This window comes from Antedon mediterranea, chromosome 5 (genome assembly GCF_964355755.1).
Source record: "Antedon mediterranea chromosome 5, ecAntMedi1.1, whole genome shotgun sequence".
NCBI classification, from domain to species: Eukaryota; Metazoa; Echinodermata; class Crinoidea; order Comatulida; family Antedonidae; genus Antedon; species Antedon mediterranea.
The window spans coordinates 22934155-22961314 of record NC_092674.1 but is presented as its reverse complement, the minus strand read 5'-3'; the positions used below and the strand labels follow the sequence as shown (position 1 = coordinate 22961314).

General features: G+C 34.7%; 2 protein-coding genes across 3 annotated transcripts; one reads left to right on the top strand and one right to left on the bottom strand.

Moving 5' to 3' along the window:
• Nucleotides 1-142: 142 nt before the first annotated feature.
• LOC140049621 (protein FAM114A2-like) lies at nt 143-11060 on the top strand. Its single transcript, XM_072094559.1, has 12 exons — nt 143-247; nt 716-1357; nt 1748-1933; nt 2101-2222; nt 3355-3483; nt 3599-3704; nt 4314-4472; nt 4886-4977; nt 5979-6290; nt 7286-7431; nt 7815-7947; nt 8638-11060. Exons 2-12 carry the CDS (start codon nt 730-732, stop codon nt 8722-8724), a joined length of 2100 nt encoding a protein of 699 aa, XP_071950660.1. The 5' UTR covers nt 143-247; nt 716-729; the 3' UTR covers nt 8725-11060.
• Nucleotides 11061-14282: 3222 nt separating this feature from the next.
• Nucleotides 14283-27052, bottom strand: LOC140049619 (uncharacterized). Of its 2 annotated transcripts, none has more exons than XM_072094555.1 (10): nt 26909-27052; nt 25337-25455; nt 24553-24951; nt 24130-24232; nt 22582-22647; nt 21901-22155; nt 21670-21788; nt 20902-20984; nt 20003-20201; nt 14283-16315 (listed from the first exon to the last, which is right to left on the bottom strand). In XM_072094555.1, exons 1-10 carry the CDS (start codon nt 27031-27033, stop codon nt 15819-15821), a joined length of 1965 nt encoding a protein of 654 aa, XP_071950656.1. In that variant the 5' UTR covers nt 27034-27052; the 3' UTR covers nt 14283-15818. The 2 variants fall into 2 exon arrangements, with proteins under 2 accessions (XP_071950656.1, XP_071950657.1); XM_072094556.1 differs by having other exon boundaries at nt 14283-16300.
• Nucleotides 27053-27160: the final 108 nt, after the last annotated feature.

Sequence of the window (27160 nt, the reverse complement as noted above, 5' to 3'; positions counted from 1 at the left end):
AATCTATTGTCACGTAATTTGACTGGACTTGATAAGCAACAAGCGCATGGATGGGAAAAACTGATGTTTCCCGCCCACTTTGAATTGACCAATCAATGTTTAGTGGTTCACGTCAATCATAATTGTCAATGTTTATGCCGTGCGAAGTTTGTGTCCTTTTGGCAAAAAATACACGTGTACATTTCTTACGTGTTCCTGTCTGGTTGTTCGATACTTATAATATACTTTCGTTTAGTAATAGTAAAAGGTTAGTGCTACTGTCTGTAATAAATTAAACGACGTTTCCTTTAAATATGTAGAAATAAAACCCATATTTGGTAGGCATCTGTTTTGTCGTCGTCGGGTTTTGCACACAGCCATGCATGGCCATGCATGATGGCCAGATTTCAGGTCTGTTACCTGTCGAATCGTCCTCCTCTCCGGCCTACTACAATACGACCCATAGCCTAGGCTAGGCCTAATAAGTAGGGCAATACTATGGTTAGTATTTGCTGTTAGTTGATCAAATCCCATGTCTGTATATTCTGACTAAAAGCTCGGCTAGGCCTAGCTAGACCACAACCACACCCAACCCCCCAATATTTATAATTGTTTTACCATATATTATTAATTAATATTAATTATCATGTTTATCATTGTATCCTTGTTTTTAACAAGATACTTAAAATAAATGAATTGACAAATATTTTTTTCTTTGTGTTTTATTTTAATTTAGTTGTTATATAAACAATGGCCGAAAGCGATAGTGATGTAGAATTCCAAAGTGCCGATGAAGGTGAAGAAGAGGAAGTTATCAAAAAATCGGATAAAAGTAACCAAAAACAAATAAATGTTGCAACAAAAGAAAATGAAAATGCAGAAATAACGGATTTAAAAAGTGAAGAAACAGAAAAAACTTCCAATCTAAATTTAAATGTGAATTTTGAAGATGATATAACAGACAAATCAATAGAAATAGATGAAAATAAAGTAGATGAATCAAAAGTTGATAATGATATGCAAAACAATTGTGCAAGTGAAAATGTGGATGAGGATTTCAGAACTAAATGTAAGACACAACCCACTTCAACGCAACTATCATTAACCACCGAAGAACAGAGTACAGAGGAGAATATATCAGAAAATGAGAGTAAGGTGGATGATGTATCGGATCCACCAGGAGAACAAGTGATCGGTAGGCAGGTTGAAAATAGTCCTCCAGATTCTGACCCTGCTGGAGGTGACGCACAAAGGCCGAACCTACAAAACCCACTTGATAGATTATCAGAGAAGAGTGCCAAAAGTTCTGGGGGTTGGGGATGGGGAGGATGGGGAAAGTCAATCATTTCATCAGCGACAAATACTGTGTCAGGGCTTGGTAAGTTTAATATATCAATGTTAGTATTATTATTCTCTCAAGCAGTCTCTCTACTATCTGGCATAGATAATGGAACCTATAATTGTGTCTGAAGAAAGACTGGTGGGCCTACAATAGTAAAAACAATTGTTTATGTATTCTACAATATTTTGCAACATTTATGTAAAGGATGAAATAAATACGGGAATTAAAAAAAAATCAATTTTTCAATTCAATATTTGATTGAATTATTTATTTATTTATGATTGACAGTTTCAAGTTTATTAACTACCATAAAGCAAATGAAATGCATTATAAACGGTACCTGTCAAATCATATTCAGGAGATATGTAGGTGTCTCCTTTAATAGGTTTCTACTTGTACCTGCAATATACTTTTTTTACATTGCAGGCCATGGGCTATCATCTGCAATCCAATCGGTAGAGTCATCTCTGGGTGTTCCCCAACCTGAAGACATTGCTCAGGAAGAGACCGAAGAGACTCAATCAAAAGAACACAATAAAAACAAAAGTTCAACTAATGATCAGGAAGAAGTAGAAACGAATGAGGGAGGAATAGATAAAGATGAAGAAAAAGGTAAACAGAATTCTCTCAGATGGTAGATTCAAAGACAACATCTTTAATTTAATGTTAAATTTAATTGTTGCCAAATTTTTTGTGAGGTGGATGGAAAAGGGGAAAAATAACCAAACCAGGATGTATAATAATGTTTTGCAATAATAGAGGATATTTTTGAATTACAGTAGAAGAAGCCAATGCCATAGAAGTTGAAGCTGCGACGGAAGCCACAGAGGAGACAAGTTCTTCTGGTTATAGTCTGTTTTCATATGGTGCTTCTGCACTCTCTGGTGTTGTTGGAAAGACAGTAAGTCAATTATACTACCTCCGACAGGATTGGATTCAGATGTTTGTTTAAACAGGGAAGTACTGACATATAAGATAATATTAATAGTCTTTCAAATATAGATATCAAAATGTAGTGAATAATGTCATTATTTTAGCTGTGAAAATGGTGCGACCCCTCTGTTTAAGGGAAGTAGTTAAAGCCCCATTCCCTACGTTTTTTAGATCTAATTTAAGATCACAAACTATATTTAATGTAAAAATAATACTATATATGGTCCTATTGCGATAACTTTTTTCGTCTTTAAATGGTTAAAAATGTGAAAAGTAAGTCGATTCTAATAATTATAGCGGCCCGCTATAAATCCCAAAATGCATTGCGCGCGGATTGATATTTTTGTTTTTCACCTGTAATTCGCCCACTTTTCGATCGATCGTGAGGCCAAAACAAATGAAAGACTCCTAACTTTTCAGCGAAAATACCGGGTTTTCCCCAATTTGTATCAATGGAGTCTGGCAAAAATAGAAAGACAATTAATGCAGCAACTATACAACGTCAGGCTAGGTATATAGCTCGCGTACGATGTTCGTACGTTACCGATGTTTACCAGCTAGGCCTACAAAACTAAGCCTAGCTAGGCTAGGCCTAAGACCGTCCACGAGAGGTCGATCGCCGCGAGCTACTTAGGTAGTGCATTGTTTCTCACTTTTTATCATAATTTACCATAAAACGTACATTTAAGACATGAAATGACATGGTTTAATGTTTTTAAAGTGATATATATGTATTATTTTCCAAAAAACGTCCAAAATTGCAGGGAAGGGGTCTTTAAAAATCTATCTTTATTAAAAAGCTGAAATAATGTATCCAACCTTCTGTCTAATTTTAATTTATGGTGTTCCGAGACAGTGTTCCAAAAACTACTCAGATGGACCAATGAAGGTAATAAAATAGTCCGCCAATTGTATTTAGTCTGTTCACAAACATTTTGGGCAAGATCAAACCATATTGCTATAACAAAGGTGCTTACCACTTCGTTTGAGGGCTATGTATGTAGGATGTAGGGCCTATAGGTCTATCTAGGCCAGGTCAACATTTTTTACTTCTTTGTCCAAACTGTCTAATATTCTGTACTGCTGCATTTGTTTGTCAGGTTTCTGGTGGTCTAGGAGCTTTGGAGTTGATTGGCAAGAAGACAATGGATGTCATACAAGATGGAGATCCAGGATTAAGAAAGAAAAGATACTATTTTACCAAGAGCACTGGGCCAACTTTATCACAGGTAAGTTCTGCAGTAAATAAAGACCAGATAGCGAGGCCGTTCTTTCAGAAAACATTAAATTTTTTGCAAGGATGTCGATTGACTAAATCTTATATAAATTGTTATTTTCCTTTAGACCTTGAAAGAGGCAGCTGAAGTGGCGGGGCAAGCAGCATTGAAAGAGGTGGAAGATGAGGAAAGAAACAGGGCTCATTTTGGAATTCTATTTGATAAATATCAAGGTATTGGGCAATATTTACTACTGCTACTGACACATTGAACACTGGTTTATTCCATAAGAGATTACATTAGAATTTATGCAAACAAAATAGTTTAGAAAGATCATAATATGGTTATATGATTTCTTCCTATTATGGTTATAAGCAAATTCATATGATAGGGTCACGTAACACTCCACTTTGCTATCATGATGATCAATCAGTGTTGTTAATTTAATCTAGTGCCACGCTGTTTTACTGTCACTCTTACGACACTTCTTATTCCACTGAAAATCCCAATATGAACTCCTTAGCGAGATACATCGGGCTAGCATGTGAAAGACAGGTTTGACATCTGTATCTCATATTGCTTGAGACACTTTACTATCATTACCTCATCCTTTAGATGAAACATAAAGCCATTGGTACAATACACATGTGCACAATAAAAAAAACAACTTGGGAACACTATTAAAAATCAGGTGGTCGTCACCCCATGCGCTGATTATTGCCTTGCATTGTGGTTGCGTGCGTCTGTAGAGTACCTAATCTGGTTCCTCAGGTTCCAGTCTAACTAAAACAATTTGCATCTGCAGTTATCAATAAGTGATACCTTGCTTTTTTATTTTCAAGGTCTTGCCCACCTCGAAGCATTGGAAATTCTGTCCAATCAAAGTGAAGGAAAAGTGCATTCTGTCATGTCAACCGTTACAGGGGACCAACTCGACAATCTGAAAACTCAAATGATTGAAATAAAAGATGCCTTTGAGTTGCAGGACATGGATGTTGAAGGTAAATTGTTTAACAATGGCATGCATGTTGTTCCATAAATACACAATTGAAATGCAATGTACATTGTACAATGTATGTTATTAAAAATATGGAGGCGGGACTTGTATTGCGATTATGAAAGGATAATTAATGGTGATATGGAACAAAGACGTACGGTATCATGTCAATGTTAAACAGCAACAGGCCCATCAAATTTCCTGAATATTAACTAACCTAACACTCTAAATTATCTCTCATTATATTACAGTATCCCACATAGCATGAATGTTGCTGTGATAGGACTAGATACTACAGACTGATACCACATGTGTATTTGACTTCTTTATCTTTCACACTGTACGGTCATATAAAAAACGCTTCTTTGACTAAATATATTAAAATCGTTACTTATTGTTTCAATTTACCTTATTTAGAGGAAGATTATGAGACAGACAAGTTTGTAGATACGATCACAGAACACTTGTTTACTCTTAGCGTAGCTGCCACTCCTGATAAGCTCAAAAGAGTAAGTATGACATCATTGGTACTTGTATCATTGATGGAGGTTTTTTTAGACAGTAGTCGTTCGGTTTCTCTCTGGTCCTGCTCCGCATTCAATATAGACAGAGACATACTTCATTTGTCAAAAAAGTAAAATGTAACAAATCTTCCATGGCAGGATGAGATATTAAAATATATTTAAAATAGTTATACAGTATAAGAAAAACATTTAAAATACTATAAAACAAATTAGAAAATGGCAGAAAGTTGTGATTACAAATTTGTCAACTGTACAAAATATGTTATTTATATCCATATACAAATAAAAAATCAAAGCCACTAAAATATTTGACAAAAATAAAATGAAAATTGGATTTTAAGATGTACTGAACAACAATTCCAAATAAATAATAATATCGAAACGTGGCAGGCTAGTGGCAGGCTAGGCGCTTGACCTTTGACAAGATCACCTAAAATTTATAAATTAAACTTACGATACTTATTATTGTATATTCAGGAATAGCTGCTCCATTCTCTCTTTGCTTTTCTTCTTTATATCTATATTTTATATTTTTAAGTTAAATACTAACAAATATCTTTTTATTAATATTATAATTATAACAATAAATATAAAAAAATATATATAAAATAATAATTATCGCATAATATACAGTCTAGGATAATTAATTGATATACAAAATCATTACACCAAACTATTCATAACATCATTTGAATAATAGAACAAATCACACATCTACACATAATTAAACATCTTATACTCTATCTCTAACTATTTTTTCAATCTTCTATCGACTAAAGCCGAAGTATAGTCGTTATCTCGGAACCATTCTATGGCCACCACCAGGTAGGCTTACTTCATTAAGGCTTCTATGAATGGATGGCAAGTTGGGAGCAGGAATGCTAGTAGACCAAACCCAGTACCATTTTGATTACTATCATGCGGGAAATTACTTCACGTTGTTAACGTTGTGTAGTGACTAAATATTCTAATTCTTTGATATTTAGGTTCAGCGAGAAGCACATGACTGGTTAGGAAGATGTAAACAGGAACTAGAAGCCAAGAAGGAAACAAAACTTAAAGAAAAGGAGAAGAAGGAAATTGAGAGTAATGAGGAAGAAAACAAGGAAGATAAAATAGAGGATTTAGCAGATAATAGTAAGGAGGATAACACCAGCAGTGATGACAAAAAAGATGAGGATAAAACAGTGTTAGAAGAAGGTGGTGATGTTAAGGATAAAGATATAAGTAAAGATGATGACAAAGAAACAGAAGAATCAGAAGAAACAATAAAACTAAAAGAATACCTTGTTCCAAAGGTTTGTATTAAATATTTAACGTCAAGAAAGATAAAATAAGAACCACACTCTGGAGAATAACAAGATTTTTCTAATGTGTTATAAAGAAATTGAAAACAAAAATGTACATAAACAATACAGATTAATTGGCATTTGTAAGGCTCTGTCTGCACTATCAAACTTTATGTGACAAAAACATGTGATATGCCCATATATGAATATGATGTCATATCACTGCCCTATTTAAGCATATCATTACCATATTTGGGCACATCACACTTTTTTTTTGTCAAACTTGTTTGATAGTGTAGACAGTGCTTGTCTTTGTTAATCCTCTGACACACTTTAGGTCTTTTGTTCTCGAGTGCTTTTAGATATAGATAAACTTTGTCACATAATACTGTCAAATATAAAATGTGAGACTTGGCTTCTTGTTACAATCAATTAAAACATTCATGCAAACATTAAATACAGAAAAAACACATACAATATGAAAGATATATAAAAAAGGTATAATATCATCAAAAGGATAAATGACGCAAGTACTTGTCAAAATAGAATTTTGCCAAGTAAAAATACTAAACATCACAATTGTTGCTTAAAACTATTTATAGAATAGATATATTGGGCCAGTCTCCATTAAGCGTGGTTCCCACTAGCGACGCAACACAAGGACCTAACGCAACGCAAGTGAATTGACCAATCACAAGCGATGGCTTATTCGCTTGTGATTGCTAACTGTCTATAACTTCGCTTGTCATTGGTTAAACGCTTGCGTTGCGTTTACGTCCTTGCGTTACGTTCTAGTGAGAACCCAGCTTTTTAGGTGATTTTCGGTCTGTCTGATTTCCAAAATATCTTGCATGTCCTCCATCTCATCCTATAGCAAAAACCTTCTCTTTCCTTTCACTCTACTCTTTGAAAAATGTATCCATCCTCGTACTTTTTCTATTCTTGGTAACACTTTTAAGATTTGTTTACCTCAACATAGTTTTAATTATGGTTGTATTTTACAGGAGGTACATGTGAAAACGATACAAACATTAGCAGAATTAACATCTAGGTGTATAGAACAATTTCATAAAGCTGCTGAATTGATGTTGTTACAACAAGCTATAGAACACTCAAAGAATCCTATTCAGAGAGCAGCTAGCCTGTCTAAGTACGTTTATCAAAATACTGCATGCCTAATTATATCGATAGAAAATTTCACTTTCAGACTAATTAAATTAGCCAGGATTTTAACAGGTGGTTACCGTTTGTTTTTCCACAAAGAAATTGTAATGAGCTTTTCTAGCTAAGCCTATATTTACCATCACTTTGACTGCTGGTTTCTAGTTTGGAGTTCTTCTCTTTTGGTTTTATTTTCAAACACATTTTATTGATAAACATTGCCTAATGTGCTCGATTCAGTATGTACAGTATGAAACAAACAAACAATTCAATTATAAATATTTAAAAATGAGGACACATCGGCTGCAGCTGGCTCAAAACCATAACATGTTGCCACCAAAATATTAATCATTCTTTTTTTTTATACCTTAGATTGACCAGTGTACTGTGTTGTGAGGTAAGCAGCTTAACGTCACACTTCTGTGAGCAGCTAACTATTGCTGCAGATATCATGGAAGTTAAAGAAGAAGATGTCAACCCTCTTATTACAAATTCATATTTAGAGGTAAGATCAATTACAATACAGCAGAACCCTTATATTAAGGGGACATTTTCGGAACACAAAAAAGTGTCATCTTAATAAGGGGTGTCCTCTGAATAGGGGTTTGTTTGGAGAAATTATGTCTCAGTAATATGGGTGTCCCAAAGGAGTGTTCTACTGTAATTTATCTATATGCTTTAAAGAACCTAGATATTAAATGTATGTACAGGCTATATAGTTCTGCAGTGTGACGTCACAACGATAGATGGCGCTGCGTTGTTGCTAGCCAACTAAAAAATGCGTTCAACGCTACTATGTTGATAAACTATATAGATCTCTATTTCTATCAAATTATGTATCTTAGCTTGATTTTTTCCTTAACTTAGTAGTTGAAGAATAAATAGATTATTAAAAACAAATATTTAGTGATCTTTTGAAATTTTAATTTGTTTTTATTGAAAATTATTAAGTTTTAAATGACTACTTCATTAAGCCTATTTCAACCATTTATGACCTTGGAGTCACTCAGGCAGGTTGAACGCATTTTTTGGTTGGCTACCAACCACGCAACGTCACCTATCGTCGTGACGTCAGCACCGCAGAACTCTATATGCGACACGATCGTAAAAGTAAAATAGCTAGAAAAATGTGCAAATACATAAAATGTAGACAGAAATGTGTATAGGAAGTAAATGTTGTGGAATAATTTTGCAGGGGTCAAACAGCATGTCATACATCCAGGATGCCTTTCAACTCCTACTTCCTGTCTTACAAGTTGTTGCTATTGAGCATGAGCAATGAAGTGAATGGAATCGTTAAGGAAAAGAAATGGTACAACTACATAAATTAAAAAGCATTACAAACATTGATTTAAATCAATGAAGGCAAGAGGACAAACAAAATAGAGTTTTAGCTTGGTAATTATGATGATTGGTTATCAATCCAAGGGTCCTGGCTTCAATTCCTGTCATATGTGAGGATATTTTTCAAATTACAACTCCACTCCCAAAGACTTGTAATAAGACTTATGTAGAGTATCTTGTGTAATGTTTGTCTTTTGAACAGGATTGCCATCTTTAAGAAGGATAGTGAATGAATTTGCTTATGGTTATCCTTGGCAAACCAAACAAAAAAATGTAGTTTGAGATGGAAAAAAAGATAACATATTAGAGAATAATTAGAAGAGAATAATTAGAAGAGAAAATACAAATCAGGTTGATAATAGAGAACTTTTGATCTGCAAAGACCAATGACCAACCTAGGTCAGGACAATTGATGTATTGTTGGTCATTGTCTGGACCTAGAAACTATTAAAACCACTGGTGCAGATCCTGCTCGCAAAGTATTTCATTTTTATACGCCCCCCCCTACTATTAAAAACGGATCTGCGCCATTGATTAAAACTAAGCTGTGTCGAGATGAGGAGCACAATATCCGATTTGGGTGCATGCGCACAATGAATTAACATGAATTCGGTCGTTGGTCGTCGCAAATCAAAAGCTCCCTAATAAAAAAAATAAATATACCTCATTAAAGACAAATTGGCTTTGTAGACTAAAAATGCAAACAGAATGTTATAAAGTGCATTTAATTTAAGGGACAAAGTACTTTACATCGAAATTAATAAAAAAAAACTTAACTTTACTTAAGTAAAGTGTAGCAAAATGATGAACTTACTAAGAAGCATAATATACAAAAATAAGTAGACACTGAACCTGTTGAAATGAACCTGTCATGTGCAAAAGGCTGGCTTTGGGATCAAAAGCTTTTTTTTTTAAAAAGGCATATATAAGAAATAGATTATTACATTTAAAAAGGACTACTAAACCTGTAAGAAAGAAACAAAGACCAAATTTCTTTTTGGCCAAAAACTATTATTCTGTAATTAAAAGATTATTATACAATATTTTTTTATAAGATCACCAAATAATTGTTTATTATTATTTGTAAAATCCGCTTTTTACAGTAATGTTCTTTAGAGTGTTGATTTTTTTGGACAATCATTTGTTGAATGAGTAGCATTACACTGTTGGTATTAATGTAAAATATTAATTCTTTAATCTAGGGGCGGTCCAGTGGGTGAGCTCTAACACAATAATATTAATAGTCAAATATAGATATCATAAAGTAAAGTAGTTAAATAACATCATTTGTTGACGAAAGGGGGAGCGGGTGACCTAATTGCAAAGTTTAATCAATGTTATTTAAACGACGTTTCTTTTATGTAAATGTAAATGCTTTTATTAAACACATCAGAACACAAATTGTGTAAAAAGTTGTTAAACCATTACTGTACTACATTTGATATTTGTGTATACATACTATATGATACACATAGTGTTCATTTTACATACCTAGTATATCCTTGCCATTTGATTGGTTGATTTTGGAACATGTGCCATTGAATAATATGTACTAATGATCTGAAATTTTACTGAAAATCTCATCACACAATAGAAATAAAATCCTTTAGTGGTAATAGATTAATCCAATTCTGGCCCTTAAAATTGTATTACAAATACATTACCCCTTATATATAATGTTTTAACCCACTATTAAACAATATATCTTTATAAGATATCTTAAGTCTTAGTTTTCTAGACACCCCTAATGAATAGCTTTTGGTAAAAAAAAATGTGGCAAGCAACATTCCTATAAATAATGCGACCAAAAACCCGTCCTTAATGTCTCTACTCTGCATTCTAAATCTAAGCGCTGCAATTTTTCCGTGTCCTAGCCTTTGACATCCAATTAAAGATCATTTCCTTTAGTAGTAGGTGAGTGTTATAAAACAAATAATGTTTTGTAGTTGTTGAATGGAGAAAATATTTGCATTCATTGTTGGAAGCCTGGGCTATTTAACATGGCTCTGCCTCCATGAATAGTTTCTTTCAACTCATGAAAAATTTTCTACATTCAAGTTCTAAACATTTCATTATTGGTAATGGTATATTTATTTATGTTATTTTTTTAGAGATAAATATATTACAGGAACATTATAATATACATATATACAATATAATTTTATGCATGTAAATTATTTCAGTTTATCAGGAATAAATTATTCAGTTATGTAAATTCTGGATTGTGGTTTTGGTGATTTTGTTCAAGGTTTGTCTTAATGGATTTCTGAAACCCCCACTGTTGGAAAATAATGGAAACCTTGTCAGTGATTTTCAATGATCCAACATTATTTGTTTATATGTGCACAGTGATAACTCTAAAAAGTTTGTTGCAATGCAGACAATTTATTTTACATGCCTAAATACAACAAATAGCTCATTTTATTATGATAAACTTTTTCAATATTAAAGTCATATTACAATACTCTTAAGGGGAGTTATAGAATGTCCATTTGAAAAAAAAAAAAAAAAAAAAAAAAAAAAAAAAAAAAAAAAGTATACACTATTTGTATTCCCTCTAACCTCCAGTATACCACCATGCTTGGTTGCTAGTGGAAAAACTTTCATGTGAAATACATGGTTGTTAGTGGTGAAACTTCAATGTGAAATACATGGCTGGTATAGTGGAGAAACTTCTATGTGGAATACATTGTTGTTAGTGAAGGAACTTCCATGTGAAATACATGGTTGGTAGTGAAGGAACTTCCTTGTTAAATACATGACTGGTATTTAATGGAGAAACTTCCATGTGAAATACATGGCTGGTAGTGGAGAAACTTCCATGTGAAATACATGGTAGGTAGTGAAGGAACTTCCATGTGAAATACATGGTTGGTAGTGAAGGAAATTCCTTGTTAAATACATGGCTGGTATTTAATGGAGAAACTTCCATGTGAAACACATGGTTGGTAGTGAAGGAACTTCCATGTGAAATACATGGTTGGTAGTGGAGAAACTTCCATGTTAAATACATGGCTGGTATAGTGAAGAAACTTCCATGTGAAATACATATGTCTAGTGTAGTTGATAAACTTCCATGTTAAATACATGACTGGTATTTAGTGGAGAAACTTCCATGTGAAATACATGACTGGTAGTAGAGAAAATTCAATGGGAAATACATGGCTGGCAGTGAAGTACAAGATATTATCTAGTACAGAAAACATCCATGGTCCATGGTGAATACATAGTAGCTAGTGGAGAAGCTTGAGTGAAGTACATAATACCTAATAGAAAACCATATAAAACTTTCATAAGCACAGTTTTTTTTAATTACTATCTTCTTATTCTTTTTTTCTATAATATTTCTTTCTTTCTTCTGGAATCTCTTGTCCATCATTCCTCATCTGACAGTTTTCGCCTTACTTTTCTCATTTAGTTTTCCCTCTCTTATTACTCCCGATAGGTGGAGTTTGAAGTACCAAATGTGGGTTGCCAATGTTTGGGCCAGCAAAACCACTTACTAAGTTGAGTCCAGCTGTAGGCAGTGCACCAACACCTAATTAAATGAAATACAGTAATTGTTCAGAGGTAAAATACAAAAACAAAGTAGGCCGACTCGTATATAAACTGTTTTACGATTACTGGTGTCTGAATATGAGAATGGGCAAGACGACAAGGGAACATTTCTTTATTAAAAACCATGAGGTTCACCAGAAACTCCTATTTGTTTTGACAAGTAATTCTTTCATTTTCCATCTATAGAATTTTTTTATTTTTTTCCCTTAAATTAGTATTGCACATAATATATCTACATACAAATTTCACATAAGTGGTGTTAAATTTTAGATAGCAGAATTTATAAATTTTAATGCTGTTTCCGGTGGCGTAAATATGAACATCAGCAAATGGTGATTAATAGTAATAAGCAAGCTCTCAATGCACTGTGTACCAATAAGGTAACTGGTTCTAAAGCTTGGTTCCCACTAGGACGCAACGCAAGGACGAAATCCGCAGTGCAAGCAAATGACCAATTACAAGCAATGGTTTCGTCCTACTGTCACTTGTGATTGGTCAATTCGTTTGCATTGCGGCTTACCTCCTTGCGTTGCGTCTAGTGGGAACCAAGCTTTAGCAGTAATAGTTGAGTCTACAAAATACAGTAGCTCAGGGTGACTCAAACATAAACCCATGGCAAATTGTTTCCCTCAATAGTATATAATATATTTCATATTTACTAAATATGATTATTTATGATATATTAATAGGAGTAGAAATAATTAATAGCATAAACAGCAGTATAGTATTCAGTTGCATGTATAGGGGTGGGTGGGAATAGATATAGTGTAGGGAAAGGGGAGGGACTGGTGTTGTGGAAGGACTGGTGTTGGAAAAGGGGGTGGTGGTTTGGTGTGATGTTTATCCATAATTATTACAGCTGGCCAAACACACACATATAAAATATTAGACCTGGTGTTAGGTTAAGATTATCCCCTTCCCGCCACCCATGACATCACAAATTTCGTGCACATGCACCTGTAGTATTTAGTAGTAGTTTGTTTTACTACATTAATAGTAAAGTAGAAGAGATGTTGATATCGAACTTGTCACAGTGATAAGTTAAAATCTTGTTACTTGTTCTTTCATAACTTAATTTTACATGCGAACATGCTATAATTTAGTTATAATATAAAATCAGTTCAGATTAAAAAAAAATAGTTTATAGTCGTCACAATAAAAGGAAGTATTATTTTGTTCAACATCAAATTCATTCTCGCAATTAATGTAAAATCCAAAGACCAATTGTAAACAATTAAATACTATTTAGATATCATACAAGCATTCAAAATCTTTCATTCATTATTTTAAAAATCACTTAGTCTTATCAATATTAATACTATTGTTTAAACGTAAATTATAATAATATCTATATTTTTGTTGTTAGCTAAATTTGAAAAAAAAGTTAACTATTTATAGTTTTAAATTTTGAATCACATCATCTGCAACTTACATTTTGGAGTTAAAGTCTCTAAAACTGGAAGGTTGCTAAAAAAACGGAGTAGAAGAAAACTTGACATCGATTCATATTAACATAAATAAATCACACAATGTTTGTCCAGCAATACTGCTAATAAACACAGCAATTAAAAAATATATATATTTATACATACAGGCACACACACCAACCCCACACAGTGATTGAAAAGTTAAATAATCTCCCAGTTGAAAATCGTATAAATATTGCACAAAACATTGCAACAGGACAAGTGTATAGGAAAACTTGTTTGCTAACATTTTATTTAAAAAAAAGTGTCTTTGTAAAATTTGTTTCTACATTCTTGCGAAAGTGCAGGTGACAAATCAGTGATGCATGAAAAGGTCTGTGATTGGACCACAGTTATTATAAATGATTATCACATTTACTACACGAGTATTAATTTATTCATCAGGCATCACCAATTAGACACAATAATAAAAAGCGTACAATGTCACAGAAATGATTCAAAACAATAGAAATGATGGATGCATTTATTTATTTGTTTCACAAACATGCCAAGGGACAGTGTTAGTGGGTACAAAATAGTTTTCAAAATACAACTACTCAAAAATTTCCCATTTTCCACTAGAGTATTTGCACAAATTAAATATTTCAGATTATGTGCATGTGAATTCAGTATTTCCGTCTTTACAATCCTTCTGATTCTTTGTGAAAGCACTGGATTGAATGAATTAATTTAGTCTAGTGGAAAACAGACTTGAGGTACCAATACACTCTAAAACGCCAACTTATTGGTGTTAGATTTTTAAAGTGTCAACTACATCGGTTATAGTGTCAAATGCATACAATTTTATTAAAATTTGGCATACATATAGCTTAAACAAGACAAGAATAATTATGCCCATTTTCCTTTAATACTTCACTGTATATTATCTAATATTTTTTATGTAATTCTTAACGATTACATTTTGCAAAGGTGAAATATTTAGTAGTCTAATACTGTAGATAGGATAAACTCACTGTGTGCTCTCTCTATGTCACATGTGATATGTAATTGCTATATATTTTCAATGCAAAATGAATACAGTGTTAATGATTGTCAAAATGAACACTAATTTAAACAGAAAGTGACAATTACTGTAAGTATTATATTAAGAGAATGAAATGCATTATCCACAATAAAGACCATATGCAAAACAGAAAATAACAATTGATAAATAGCAATATTAAACTACAAATGATGTTTTATAAAAGAATGATATCTTCATTTTGGTATTATCGACAAACATATATAAATGTTGGTAATTTAGAAAAGAGCAGGGTAATTAACAATAAATGGTGTTTGTGTGAAAGTATGACGTTAATTTATAAACCTATTGAAAAAATAAAGAAGAATGAATTACAGGCCAGAAAATTTATGTTAGTATTTTATGAATAAAGATGTTTAAATACAGTTTTCACTCAATAAGCATGCTGTCTAAATAACACCTTCTCATACATAAATGATTACAATTTAACTTTTCGAATAAGACCACCCTGAGGCTGGCTTTTACAAGAGCTTTTCTATTTGTTGGTTTTCTATGATCCATTTCAGTATCGTTTTCTCATGATTTATGAAAGTCATCTAGATTAACAATAGTAGAGAGCTTTCGACTTACGACGACTTTGTTACATCATGTTAAATTATTATGTACATGCGATGTTCACCCTCAAAGGATGCCATGACACAGTTTTAGTGGATTCTAGGTCTTTGTGAAAATTAACGACAAAATATGCGTACGTCTAAGGTCATCGTAAGTGAAAAGCTTCCTAGCTACACGCCGTTCGAATATGCAACCCTTGCTCTAATATGCTTTGAAACTATTTTGTTTAGCACAAGCATAATATTTGAGGATATAGTAGTGCATATCAACACTTTTTTAAATAGATATGGTGCATGACATTGTGCTTATTAAGATGCACATACAAACATGATATCAATAATCTACAGACATGCACTAAACATTAATACACAATAAACATCACAAAAAGACGAGGCAGCCATACTGTATGTGTTAAAATCCTCGTTTTTTACCCGCAGAACTTCCAAAGCCTGTAAATCCGGTTGACGTCGGTCCGGCGCTCAGGCTACCGCCAAGAGAAAGGTTAGTTGGTTTGTTAGAAGACTGCAATCCAGTGCCAAGATTGAGACCAGATGTACCAAATGACGTACCTGTAGAACCAAACGTTGTACCGGTTGGTTTGCCAAAGCCGGTGGTGGAACCGAACCCTGTACCGGTTGGTTTGCCAAAGCCGGTGGTGGAACCGAAACCTGTACCAAATGTGCTACCGGTATTACCAAATCCAGTTTTAGCTGCAGTTCCAAAACTGGTTGCAAAACCACCGGTTGTTTGAGTTCCAAGTGGTCTGATTCCTCCTGTAGCTAGGCCGCCAGTTCCTAGGCCTGTATTTTGGTTGCCAAATAATCCTCCTCCAGTACCAAAACCAGTATTTGCTGTACCTGTAGGTGCTCCAGTTCCAAAGCCAAATCCTAAGCCTGCAGTTGAAAGACCTGTGATTAGTCAAACAGTTATTTTATAAATAAAGTAATAAATGCAGTAATAATGAATTGCAAAATGATATTACATTCTCCGTTCTATTCTTATCTAAGGAAGATTGCCAAGAGAGTGGCGTTGACTGCCGCCAATGCTACAACTCCACTCCCTTTCAAGCGTTTAAGCATAAAACAGGAAGAAAAACCAAGGACAAATGGTCAGGAAGTCTTAAGAGACAATTCATTACTAAAAAATATAAAAAAAAAAGAAAAAAAAAAAAGAGAAATGAGAGAAAAAAATTGTCAATGGCACATCTGACAAAATTTCCACAATACTGGTTTAAAAGCGTAGTAGCAATTTTTAAAAGCACTTGAAAGAAGAAGAAAGAGACTATTGATACTGTGTATCATTGTATCACATGATATAATGTGGTTGGAGAAAGAATGAGATTGTAAAAAAGTATTTTTTCCTACGCAGAACTTTCAAAGCCTGTAAATCCGGTTAACGTTGATCAAACACTTGGGCTACCACCAAGCGAAATTACACAATCTAGTCTAATCCAAGGTTAATTGATTTGTTCAAGGCTACAATCTAGTGGAAAGATTGAGACCCGTAGACAAAAAAAAACCAGTCAAGAAAAATAGATAATGTACCATAATGTAAATCAAATTTTTAGCATTTTAAGCATTTGTAGAAATAGAAACATCATCAAGCCCATTCCATAAACCCAATCCAGAAAAAAAAAACCATGTAGCCAAACTGTAACAGCAAATTTGCAAAATGGCTAATCAGCAATATTGGATGAAGCATTTGGAAGAAAGAGAAGTGATTGTATCAGGAAAGAATGCAGGCCCGTAGCCAGGGGGGGTTTTTATGGTTCGGGCGAACCCCCCCTTTACAGCGAATCCCCCTTAACCAACTGCGAACCCCCATCCCCGACATGCCCAATACCTCACCGTCATCTCCAAAAATCCTCCAAATACGTGCCCCACAGTACAAAAAGTTGTTTGTAAATTGAAAAATTCGTAAACTTGTTCGTGAACCTTCTTCTCTGTATGAGCGTCAACTAGTGATACGACGTGTCTGTAAATTTCTAAAAGCTGCAAATGAATTGCCGATTTTAACCTGAAAAATAAATGTTTGGTCCCTGCATGTAACATGATATTGACGCGTCTCATAGCGAGCTGGCGCACGAACGATTCGTACAAAGGACACCGCCAGACAACTGCTTACCTATAATTGTTTAGATCACTGGCAGTCAGGCAGCATGCATAAAGTATATAGCCTTCCGACGTACATCAGTATTTATGTGTGACTATGAAGTATAATGTATCATAGAGGATTATAGTGAATATTAATATTTTACACTATAATATCTATGGTATCAAGTACTGTAGTTCACATTATGGCATCCGATTATTTTTTTCTAGACTACCAGCCGATACGTACTAAAATGTATCAATATCACCTATTTACATATTTATATTCCTCAACAAATTGCTTAGACTTGCCCCAAGTCTGTATTATCTTTTTTTTTTATTTATTTGTTTTTATTTCGACCGCGATTTTTGTCTGAAAATACAGACTTGTGAAACACGTATAGAAATCGATTTGCAGACCGCAAACATACGATAAGAATGACGTAGGTTATCATACCGTATTTGGCTATATGGGGCGGGCGGTATGTAAATATGGATTTCGAATCAACCAATGATCATTTTGTTTCAAAATGAAAGAGATCGAGTACGTAGGCCTACCAGTGCTTAATGTACGATCGAGACTGTTGAAATATAAAATAGTAATGCCAAGTTGTTTTGTTTATTAATTGTTTAGTCCTTGGCTAGGCCTCTTTCGTAGGTCCTACTCAACTCGCACGTATGACCTGCCAAATAAAACGCCAATGAAGTAGGCCTACATACATATCCATACCACCGGCACACAACAGGGCTACACCACCACACAGAACAGGACAGGGTCTCGGTGGGAATTAAATCAAAATTATCTCCGCGTAATAAATGATCCATTCAATGTTTGATTTGCGGAGAAGCTAGCCTATCATATATCAAGACGAGTTTTCATGTTTCAAAGATCCCATCAAATGTTTACCAGACTACTAGGCATATAAAATAATTTCTAGCCTTCAGAACTTTCATAATGTACCCAAGTACACATTGTCTAAACGTAACATAGCGCATGCGCATCATCTTAGTTGTTGAGTCTTTGAAATTCTGAAATATGAATATTTACACATTGTACGAGTGAGTAGCCAATCGCATGCAGCTGAAACTAGTCAACCGGATAATCGTATGCACCAAGAATTCTTGGTGTCAAACCACGTGCGTGTTTCCCCAGACGGAGTATCCAAAATCAAGTAGTATACGTATGAAACGCCATCTGTGCCAAAATATTTATCTTTTAACTAATATTAAGACAAAACTCCGTCTGGAACCCAGACTACAAATTGCTGTAAATAAATATTATAGATAGAGCTAGCAAATAGCATTTGCTTTCACCCAGTGTGCTTTTTTCGGGGCTGCTCCTAGATATACGTTCGCATTGAACTTGAACGCAAAACAAAATACGGAGTAAATGATCAAACAATCGGCGGTTCCGCACAGAGCACGCGCATCTAACATACGGCAACAAATAGTTATCGTCATTTAAATTATCGACGTGTTTGAGGAGGAAGAAAAAAGTACGATCTTTTTGCTCATTGGTTATATAGCATGCTGCACGAGAGTGTCTTTTCCGGCCATCTAGGGGTGTCATTTAACAAAATTCGCTTCGCATCAGGCTGAGGGAGGGGGGGGGGGGGTTGACCCAAATATTTAGTGTCCGAACCCCCCCTTGACAGATCCTGGCTACGGCCCTGGAATGTAATTGGATATAAAAATAATTTAATTTACAGAGCACACCAACTTTACCTCTGTTGAGTTCAATCAAAATCCGTATTTGTTGACAAATATAAAGTAAGTCTAGCTCTAGAAATAATACATATTCAATTAGTACCAGAGTATGTGCTAACCTCTGGTAACCAGACTCTCTCATTCATCATTCAATAATTATGTCAAGATCAGCATTTTGGATCCTTGGTTTAACTTTAAATTTGGATTACGCTCTCTATGACCCCATTACACTTACAATTGAGTCCGATCCAGCGTGTTTACACTCGTGTCCAAATGACGGCCTGAAGATTAATTTTCTTAAGACAGTGGTCACGGTTTAGTTCATAAGTCGGCCCAAACGTAAAAGCCACTCCTGGACCTACTTCAGAGGTGGTCCAGATCTGCACTTACCAATTGGCGACCCATGGCTGACCCAAATCGTATGTGTAAATGGGGTCAATGTAACTGTGCAGGGTCTGATGAAATTCTGCTGTTTTAAAATGATATTATACCATGCTATTTAACGTAGTTATGTACACAGTCCAATGGGAGTAGAGAATCTAGCCTAGTATTAGGATAGCAACGATTTCAAACCTCTCACATGCTACTCCAAATCATTACATTAACTGAACGCAAAGTGATTACTTGTTGAAAGAATCTGTATATAAAGGCCAATTTACACAGATGAGCGGTAACTTTAATAAATATATACAATCTATAATATTTCTTATGACCAATTACACAAAACGCAGAGTGAACGAGCGGTTTCCACTCAGGATAGATAGAGATTCTATGTGAATCTAAAAAAATGATGCTTACCTGCAGGTTTTTGAGCCGACTGCATAGCAGCGGCCATTGCAATGGCTGTGGCATTTGAGATGTTATCAAATGGACCAGGACCACTGGGCACTACAGGTATCTTGCCACGTTTATCAGCTTGTTTCCGTCTCGTTTCAAATATGTCCTGCGTTTCTCCATGGTATACACGCCTGTAGTTTAAATATTGCTCTTTCTGTGTCTAAAAAATTAGTAATATGGTGATTTATGACTCAATTTTATTCCCTTGGGATATAGTGTAAGCCTATATGTTGCATAACTTTCTTTCAAAATGATGCCTGTGATTCTAAGAATAAGGCGACTTAAATTATAGTCACGCTGCCAATTAAAGAAAATATTCAAATAAACATTTATTTCCAAACACCTACTGTTCCAAAGTAACTTTCATTCAATTAATTAACTGCTGTTACAGTATTTTAAATCTGAAGAGGTACCCAGTATAAAGAATAAATAAATACATTGATGAAGTCAAGGTGTGGAATTTAGGCCATTCATATTGCACTAAGATTTCTCTCTAAAACCTTATATTCATTTCTTCAACTACTGTTTTGTCTGGCGCTCAAAACAGCTGTGCCTAGTTCCAATCTCAGTATATTATACTATACAATAACCTGCTCTTGGCCGCTATCAGTACAGTCTCAGATGATGCACACTACAGATTGATTTTAAAACAAGTAACATTGAATAGTCTCGCTCAGCACAAAATTTTATACATTTTCAGAAAAATCTACATTTTAAAAGTACCATTTAATAGAACTATTACTTTTAAAGGATACACACAGGTGTGGTATATTAATACAGAATATAATGTGATCTTATTTTGTATATTCACACTCAACAAGATTCTAATATACTTATGTGTATACTTGTGCTATGCATACCTTAACAGCTTCGTGTACAGTTTGTAGTTTTGCAGCCAATGCAATAAATGTCTCATTCATTTTGATCATTACAGTCGATAAATCTGTAAAGCAAATTAAATTATAAATTTTATTATAAAAACCTTTTTTTTAAAGGATTGAATGTCAAGCTTACCTAAATTACACGTAAAAAAAATTAAAATAGTAAATTATACATAAAATAATAAAAAAATTCAAGTTTGCGGTACACCATTTTTGTATGTGCCTTTAGGCAGATTTGACCAAGGAGTACCAATAGTAAATTAATCACTGTCTACTACAACTATCAGATAGGTAATAATCCCCCTGACACAGGGGTTCTTTTGTGAATCAGTTCACTTGGATAACACCCTACTTGATTGATGAACTGTTTCCTTTAAAGTGCACACAAGCAAACTGTACCCATGATTTATAGTTTGTTTGTTTTATTAGTTTCTCCACACATTTTAAAATAAAAGATACAAATTACAAATTGCAAATAAGAAAATTACAATAAACAAAAAAAACATCAAGAAGACTTGCCATCTGAACTAAGAGCGAGTCAGCCCCTGCATTAATCGGAATTTTGGCATTGTATAGTTGACAATATATATGGTACTGGACATTTCCAATTCCTATATGGAGATACTGTACAGAGAATTGGGTGCTGTTGAGAGAAAGGTTTTATTCCATGCATTTTCTGGTCGTGGAACAAATGGTTTCATATAATGATGATGCAATACACTATCGATATGTTAGTATCCTACCAACCTTGGGGTGTGTAACTAGCAGGTCTTGATAGAGACATTAGGTGACTTTCAATCTGTTCAATCTCCTGGTGACAACAGTGCATCTGCTCCTCAAAGTTCTGAATTAGTCGTTGAAAATATCTATGAAAAAAAAAATTGAATTATTTTGGGTTGGAAAAGTAACTTCTATCATTTGTGAATTCAGTGTTATACACTGGCAATAATCCAAATTTTTTTAAACAATAAACCTTACTCTGCTGGTGCCGTGTGGTCCATCTGTAACGCTTGTGGTACGTCATGTGTTCTGTGCGCCATGTCTGCATTCTTTAGCTCATACGCTGAGTCAGTCTTTAGTTTGTAAATAGCCATTGTGTTGCGCTGTAAACTGTTAGACACAACGGATAAGAGTTGACGCAATGCTAACATATCTTCTTTTACTTTATGCATCGGCTTAGACGAGAAACGAGCGATCTCTTCACGTATAGCTTTTTGTTTCTTTACATACTCCCTATGGATTTGAAGAAAAACTTAGTAACATATTACGAATAGCAAAATACAAACATTAAATATTGCCTCTAATTAGCGACCACTTTGATTGGCGGATGAACATAAATAAAGCGAAAATAATTTAACTTGATTGACACATGAAGCGAATGTTTGCACATCATGCAGCTCTAAATCCTTTAATCAAAATTTAATTGACCATGCCGATTGGAAACAAGATGGTTGGTTGGTTAATAATTACTATATTCCATACATTGTCAGTCATGCCTATAGGAAATTTGCATGGTTGAACATATTCATACCACTATACAGTTTTTTGTATGTTATTGTTAACATTTAAGAATAGATTTTGTAATATTAGGATTCATGTTAAAGAGCATATCAATTGTATAGTCCCAGTTTTCGTTGCCATATATCTTTAACAACTTACTTAAATCCATTTACAGTTTCACTAATTTCTTTTGGTAAAGATGTTTCCTTGACAGCCTTACTGTTGCTTAAAAAATGGAAAAGAAACAATATAGTACACAGTTAGAATTAATAATAATATTCTAATAAGTTGAGTATTATAGTGTCTAATATAACAAACTGCAAAAATTGAGATAAGCCATATTATTCTTATGTTGATATAAAGTTTGCAGTATACCATATATGTAGTTCTGAAAAGAACTGATTGAGTTCCTCTTTTAAGCCGATTGTACACTAGACGAATTTGTTCGCGCGAATTCAACGCTTTGAAGAGAAAAAAATCGCCTTCTCTCTTTCCACTACATGATTGAATAGCTGCGACGTTCATGTTCCTTGCGTGGTTGCTGAGCATTTCGATTCGCATGAGTACTCATGAAAGCGTCATAGCTCATTTCCTGAGCTCTGATTGGTTGCGCAATATTTCGCTTTGCAAAAAGTAGAAACAATTTGAACTAGTAAATTTCGCTGAAGCGAAAAATCAAAGGAACTAGAATTCGTCGAAGAAGGGAGTATGACAGACAGGAACTTGAATACGCATGCGCATAGCATGACGCTTTCGATTCGCGCGAACAAATTCGCCTAGTGGAAAATCGGCTTTAGAGAGTGAGTGGCCAAGCGGTTAAGACAGTTGAACCGTAATTACGTAGCCATAACATTGGCAGGGGTTCGAGGCTCACTCACTCCATGGTTCTGGTGGTAGAACGAGTCTTCTCGGATAAGGACTATAAACCGTAGGTCCAGTGTACACATCTAGCTCGTGTGCACTTTAAAGAACCTAGTACATCTTTCGAGACGAGTAGGGGGTTACCCCGGTGTACTAGTACATACAGCCACTGATCACCAACTGGGCCCTCTGGGAGACCAGTCATTGACTGAAGAGGTTACCCAGTATAAATATATATTTCAATCAATCAATCTATACTTTGATCATCGTCAGGGGTGAGAAAAAATTCTCACATACGTGGCAAACTTTATATCAACATATTGCATGCAAACCTTCAAATAATGCATATTATTCTTTATTTTAAACTTTATTATTCCATCTTTTTTTTTCTAAGTTTGATTATCCTGTGTCAAGGTAGGTAGTGAATGTTTTTGATGAAAACTTGCTAATAAATTAATTAATTAATAAATATTATTAATTAAAAAAATTATCCCAATAAAAATAAGCTATAAGCTTTTTGGTTTATGCGGGAAAATCTTTTATAAATGTATTTATTTGTAATGTCGGTAATTTATTGTACATATTTTATATGACGATTTTCCTAATCAGTAATAAATTCAAATCAAATAGAGTTGAGCAGTTCCAGGCATGGAATCGCAAAGTAGGAAGTGCCTATCGCCTAACGAATGCCTTGATTTTGAGTCTGAATTAGCAAATGCGTAACAGACATCATTTTACAACAATTATGTAATAAGATAATCGGTATGGCTAACTCAAAAAGAATGTAAAACAATAAAGATTTCCTAATACAAAGGGTTTCCTCAAATGTTTAACCTTTCCATTTACCTTGTGCTAGATGTTCCATTTGTAGTATTTGCTGTAGTAGTCTTCAATGAGGCTGGATCTACACCACCTAAACCTTTGCTTGGTGTACTTGCAACATTTGTACCTATAATAATAATAGTTCATTCTTATATACAGTGCATATAAGCAGGCTCTAAATGCGTAAATACAATAAGTAAAATAGGAAATGACAAAAATAATAAAGATATTAAGATGATGTATTCAAATATTTTACAATTGTTTTTGTTGATGAGTATGCCACTTTAATGTCACATAATAAATAGGATCTAAACAAAAAAGATTTACCTGAAAAACTGTAATTCAAAGCAAACAATTGGCTGCCAACCAATGGTTTTTTATTCAAACAAACAACTTTGTTTAATTTACATAAATAAATGTCTTTATTTTATAAGCAGCCTACTGTACCTCCAAGACCAATACCAGTGCCAAGGTCCTTTTTAGCACCAACAGCTAAGCCACCCAATCCACTTGTACCAAGACTACTTGTTCCAATACCAGTCGTTCCAAGGCCAGTCGTTCCTCCTAGAGTAAGACCAGCTCCGGTAGAGCCGGCTAAGGTATTAGTAGTCCCTCCTAATGATAAACCACTTGTCGTTGTTTTAGCACCAAATGAAAAGCCACCTAAGTTCGCAGTAGTGGCAGCGGCAGTGGTAGAAGCTGCTGGAGTTCCTATCCCACCCAGTTTCAGTGTTGGTGCCACTTGTCCAACTGTCTTGCCAACACTAAGGTTTAGGCCTGCAGATGGCTGTCCGCCTAACTTCAACCCTCCACCAGTTGGCGCTGCAGTGCCTAGTGCAGCTGTACCTGAAATGATGAAAAATATATTGTTTCACGACTTATTAACTGTAATCAGCAATTACTACAGTATGCATATAAAGGTGGGTGGTACTGTAAGCCGAAAGCTAAGGTAAAATAAATGGATTGAAATACTTTATGATTGTATATTTATTAGTTACAACTTGTTCATAATTTTAAAAATAAATAAATCGAAAGTGTGGAACACAAAAGTGAAAAAAAATTAGGAAGCTCAGGTATATATTTGACCAACCCGGTTGATGACATTTATGCATCTGAACTTTGAACCCATGTAACTTATACTACTACTCAAACAAGGTTCTGCACAGTATATACAGTACAGTACTGTAGGAAGATGATGATGTTTGTTTTTAAAAACATATTATTATCAAACCTGCAGTTGTTGAAGCCCCAAACTTGAAGCCTGAAGCTGGTGCTGGTTGAGTTTGGGTTGATGTAGGAGCACCAAAGTTAAATCCACCTCCACCACCAGGGGCAGTTATTTTTCCAGCCCTAAAAAAACCAACCATTTTAATTTATTTGCATATAGTTTTTATATTTTATATCTTTAAATATATTGTAACTTATCACTGCTAATGAAAATCAAATTTCATTATTGTTACTGTATAATGCACTTGTCAATTGTATGACCCACTATACGACCCCCGGGAGAGGTGCGTCATTTGTCCGATGTGCGTCATACTTTTGAATACCATGACGCACCCGTGCGTCAAAAAGGTGACTTACTTTTAGGTGACCATGACGCACCCATTTTGACGCACTGTGACCATGTTGTTTATGATATGGTGGGTGGTAAAGTGACGGATATTGACGCACCTTGTTCATTGATGTGACGTACCATCTAGGTTTTTTGACGCACCCCTGCGTCAGTAATTATTTGTAAATGACGCACCCATGACGCACCTCTCCCGGGGGTCGTATAGTGAGTCATACAATTGACAAGTGCATAATTGTTTAAAACTTAAAATAAAGGTACATTACGGAGGAAAAAAAAACCATGTAAATTGAAGGCAAATAAAACCCTGTAGTGTTATAATGAATGAAGCATTGTTGAGGTAAATGCAACCGGATTGATTGCCGATGAGTAAAATACGTGGCTTCCTCTTTTTACCTACACTGTACCATGTTTCGTGTTAATGCACTTGTCAATTGTATGACCCACTATACGACCCCCGGGAGAGGTGCGTCATTTTTCCGATGTGCGTCATACTTTTGAATACCATGACGCACCCGTGCGTCAAAAAGGTGACTTACCTTTAGGTGACCATGACGCACCCATTTTGACGCACTGTGACCATGTTGTTTATGATATGGTGGGTGGTAAAGTGACGGACATTGACACACCTTGTTCATTGATGTGACGTACCATCTAGGTTTTTTGACGCACACCTGTGTCAGTAATTATTTGTAAATGACGCACCCATGACGCACCTCTCCCGGGGGTCATATAGTGGGTCATACAATTGACAAGTGCATTATTTTATTGTTCAAATAATTATACAAGAAAATCTTTGCGCATTTTGAAATTACCCTTACGCAATGTTAAATTTGGAAAATTGTTAAAAATGCATGGCAATGATATAAAATGACATCATCATCAAAATATCCCACTCAATTACATTACAGCCTTTTTAGTGGGTTATTCCATTCGAAAAAATAGGGGTGCATTCCTGTGTATTAACCAACAGTTGACTCAGAACAGAAACATTAAACATGGAGTAACATTAAACAAGCCAATTCTAGGCTCCCGGCTCTAGCCTATCCTACTAAGTAGGCCTCTAGCTAGGCCTAGCCTAAAAGGCTAGGCATAGGCCTAGGCTAGCTATATGTATGTCAGACAGAGAGAGGGCTAGCCTACTCTAAATAAGGCTAGCCTAGCTAGCTAGTAGCCTACTAGGCCTGCCTAGCCTAAAACAATTTGTTAAAAATAATCAAACTTAAATACCGTGGGCCTTGACTACCAAATGCGAAGCCGGATGACGAACCACCCAGTGATAAACCTGTTCCAGCAGTAGTTGTAGCTGGAGCAGCACCGCCGAAATTGAAAGCAGTTCCACCTGAGATCGCCATTTTTTTTACTTGCTTGTGAAATGTTTGTCGCCCTCATCATCCAGCTTATGAAACAAAAATATTGCTTTTTTTCTTACAAAATAGAGTCATATAGATTGTAGTAACGTGTTATATTTATATATAATAA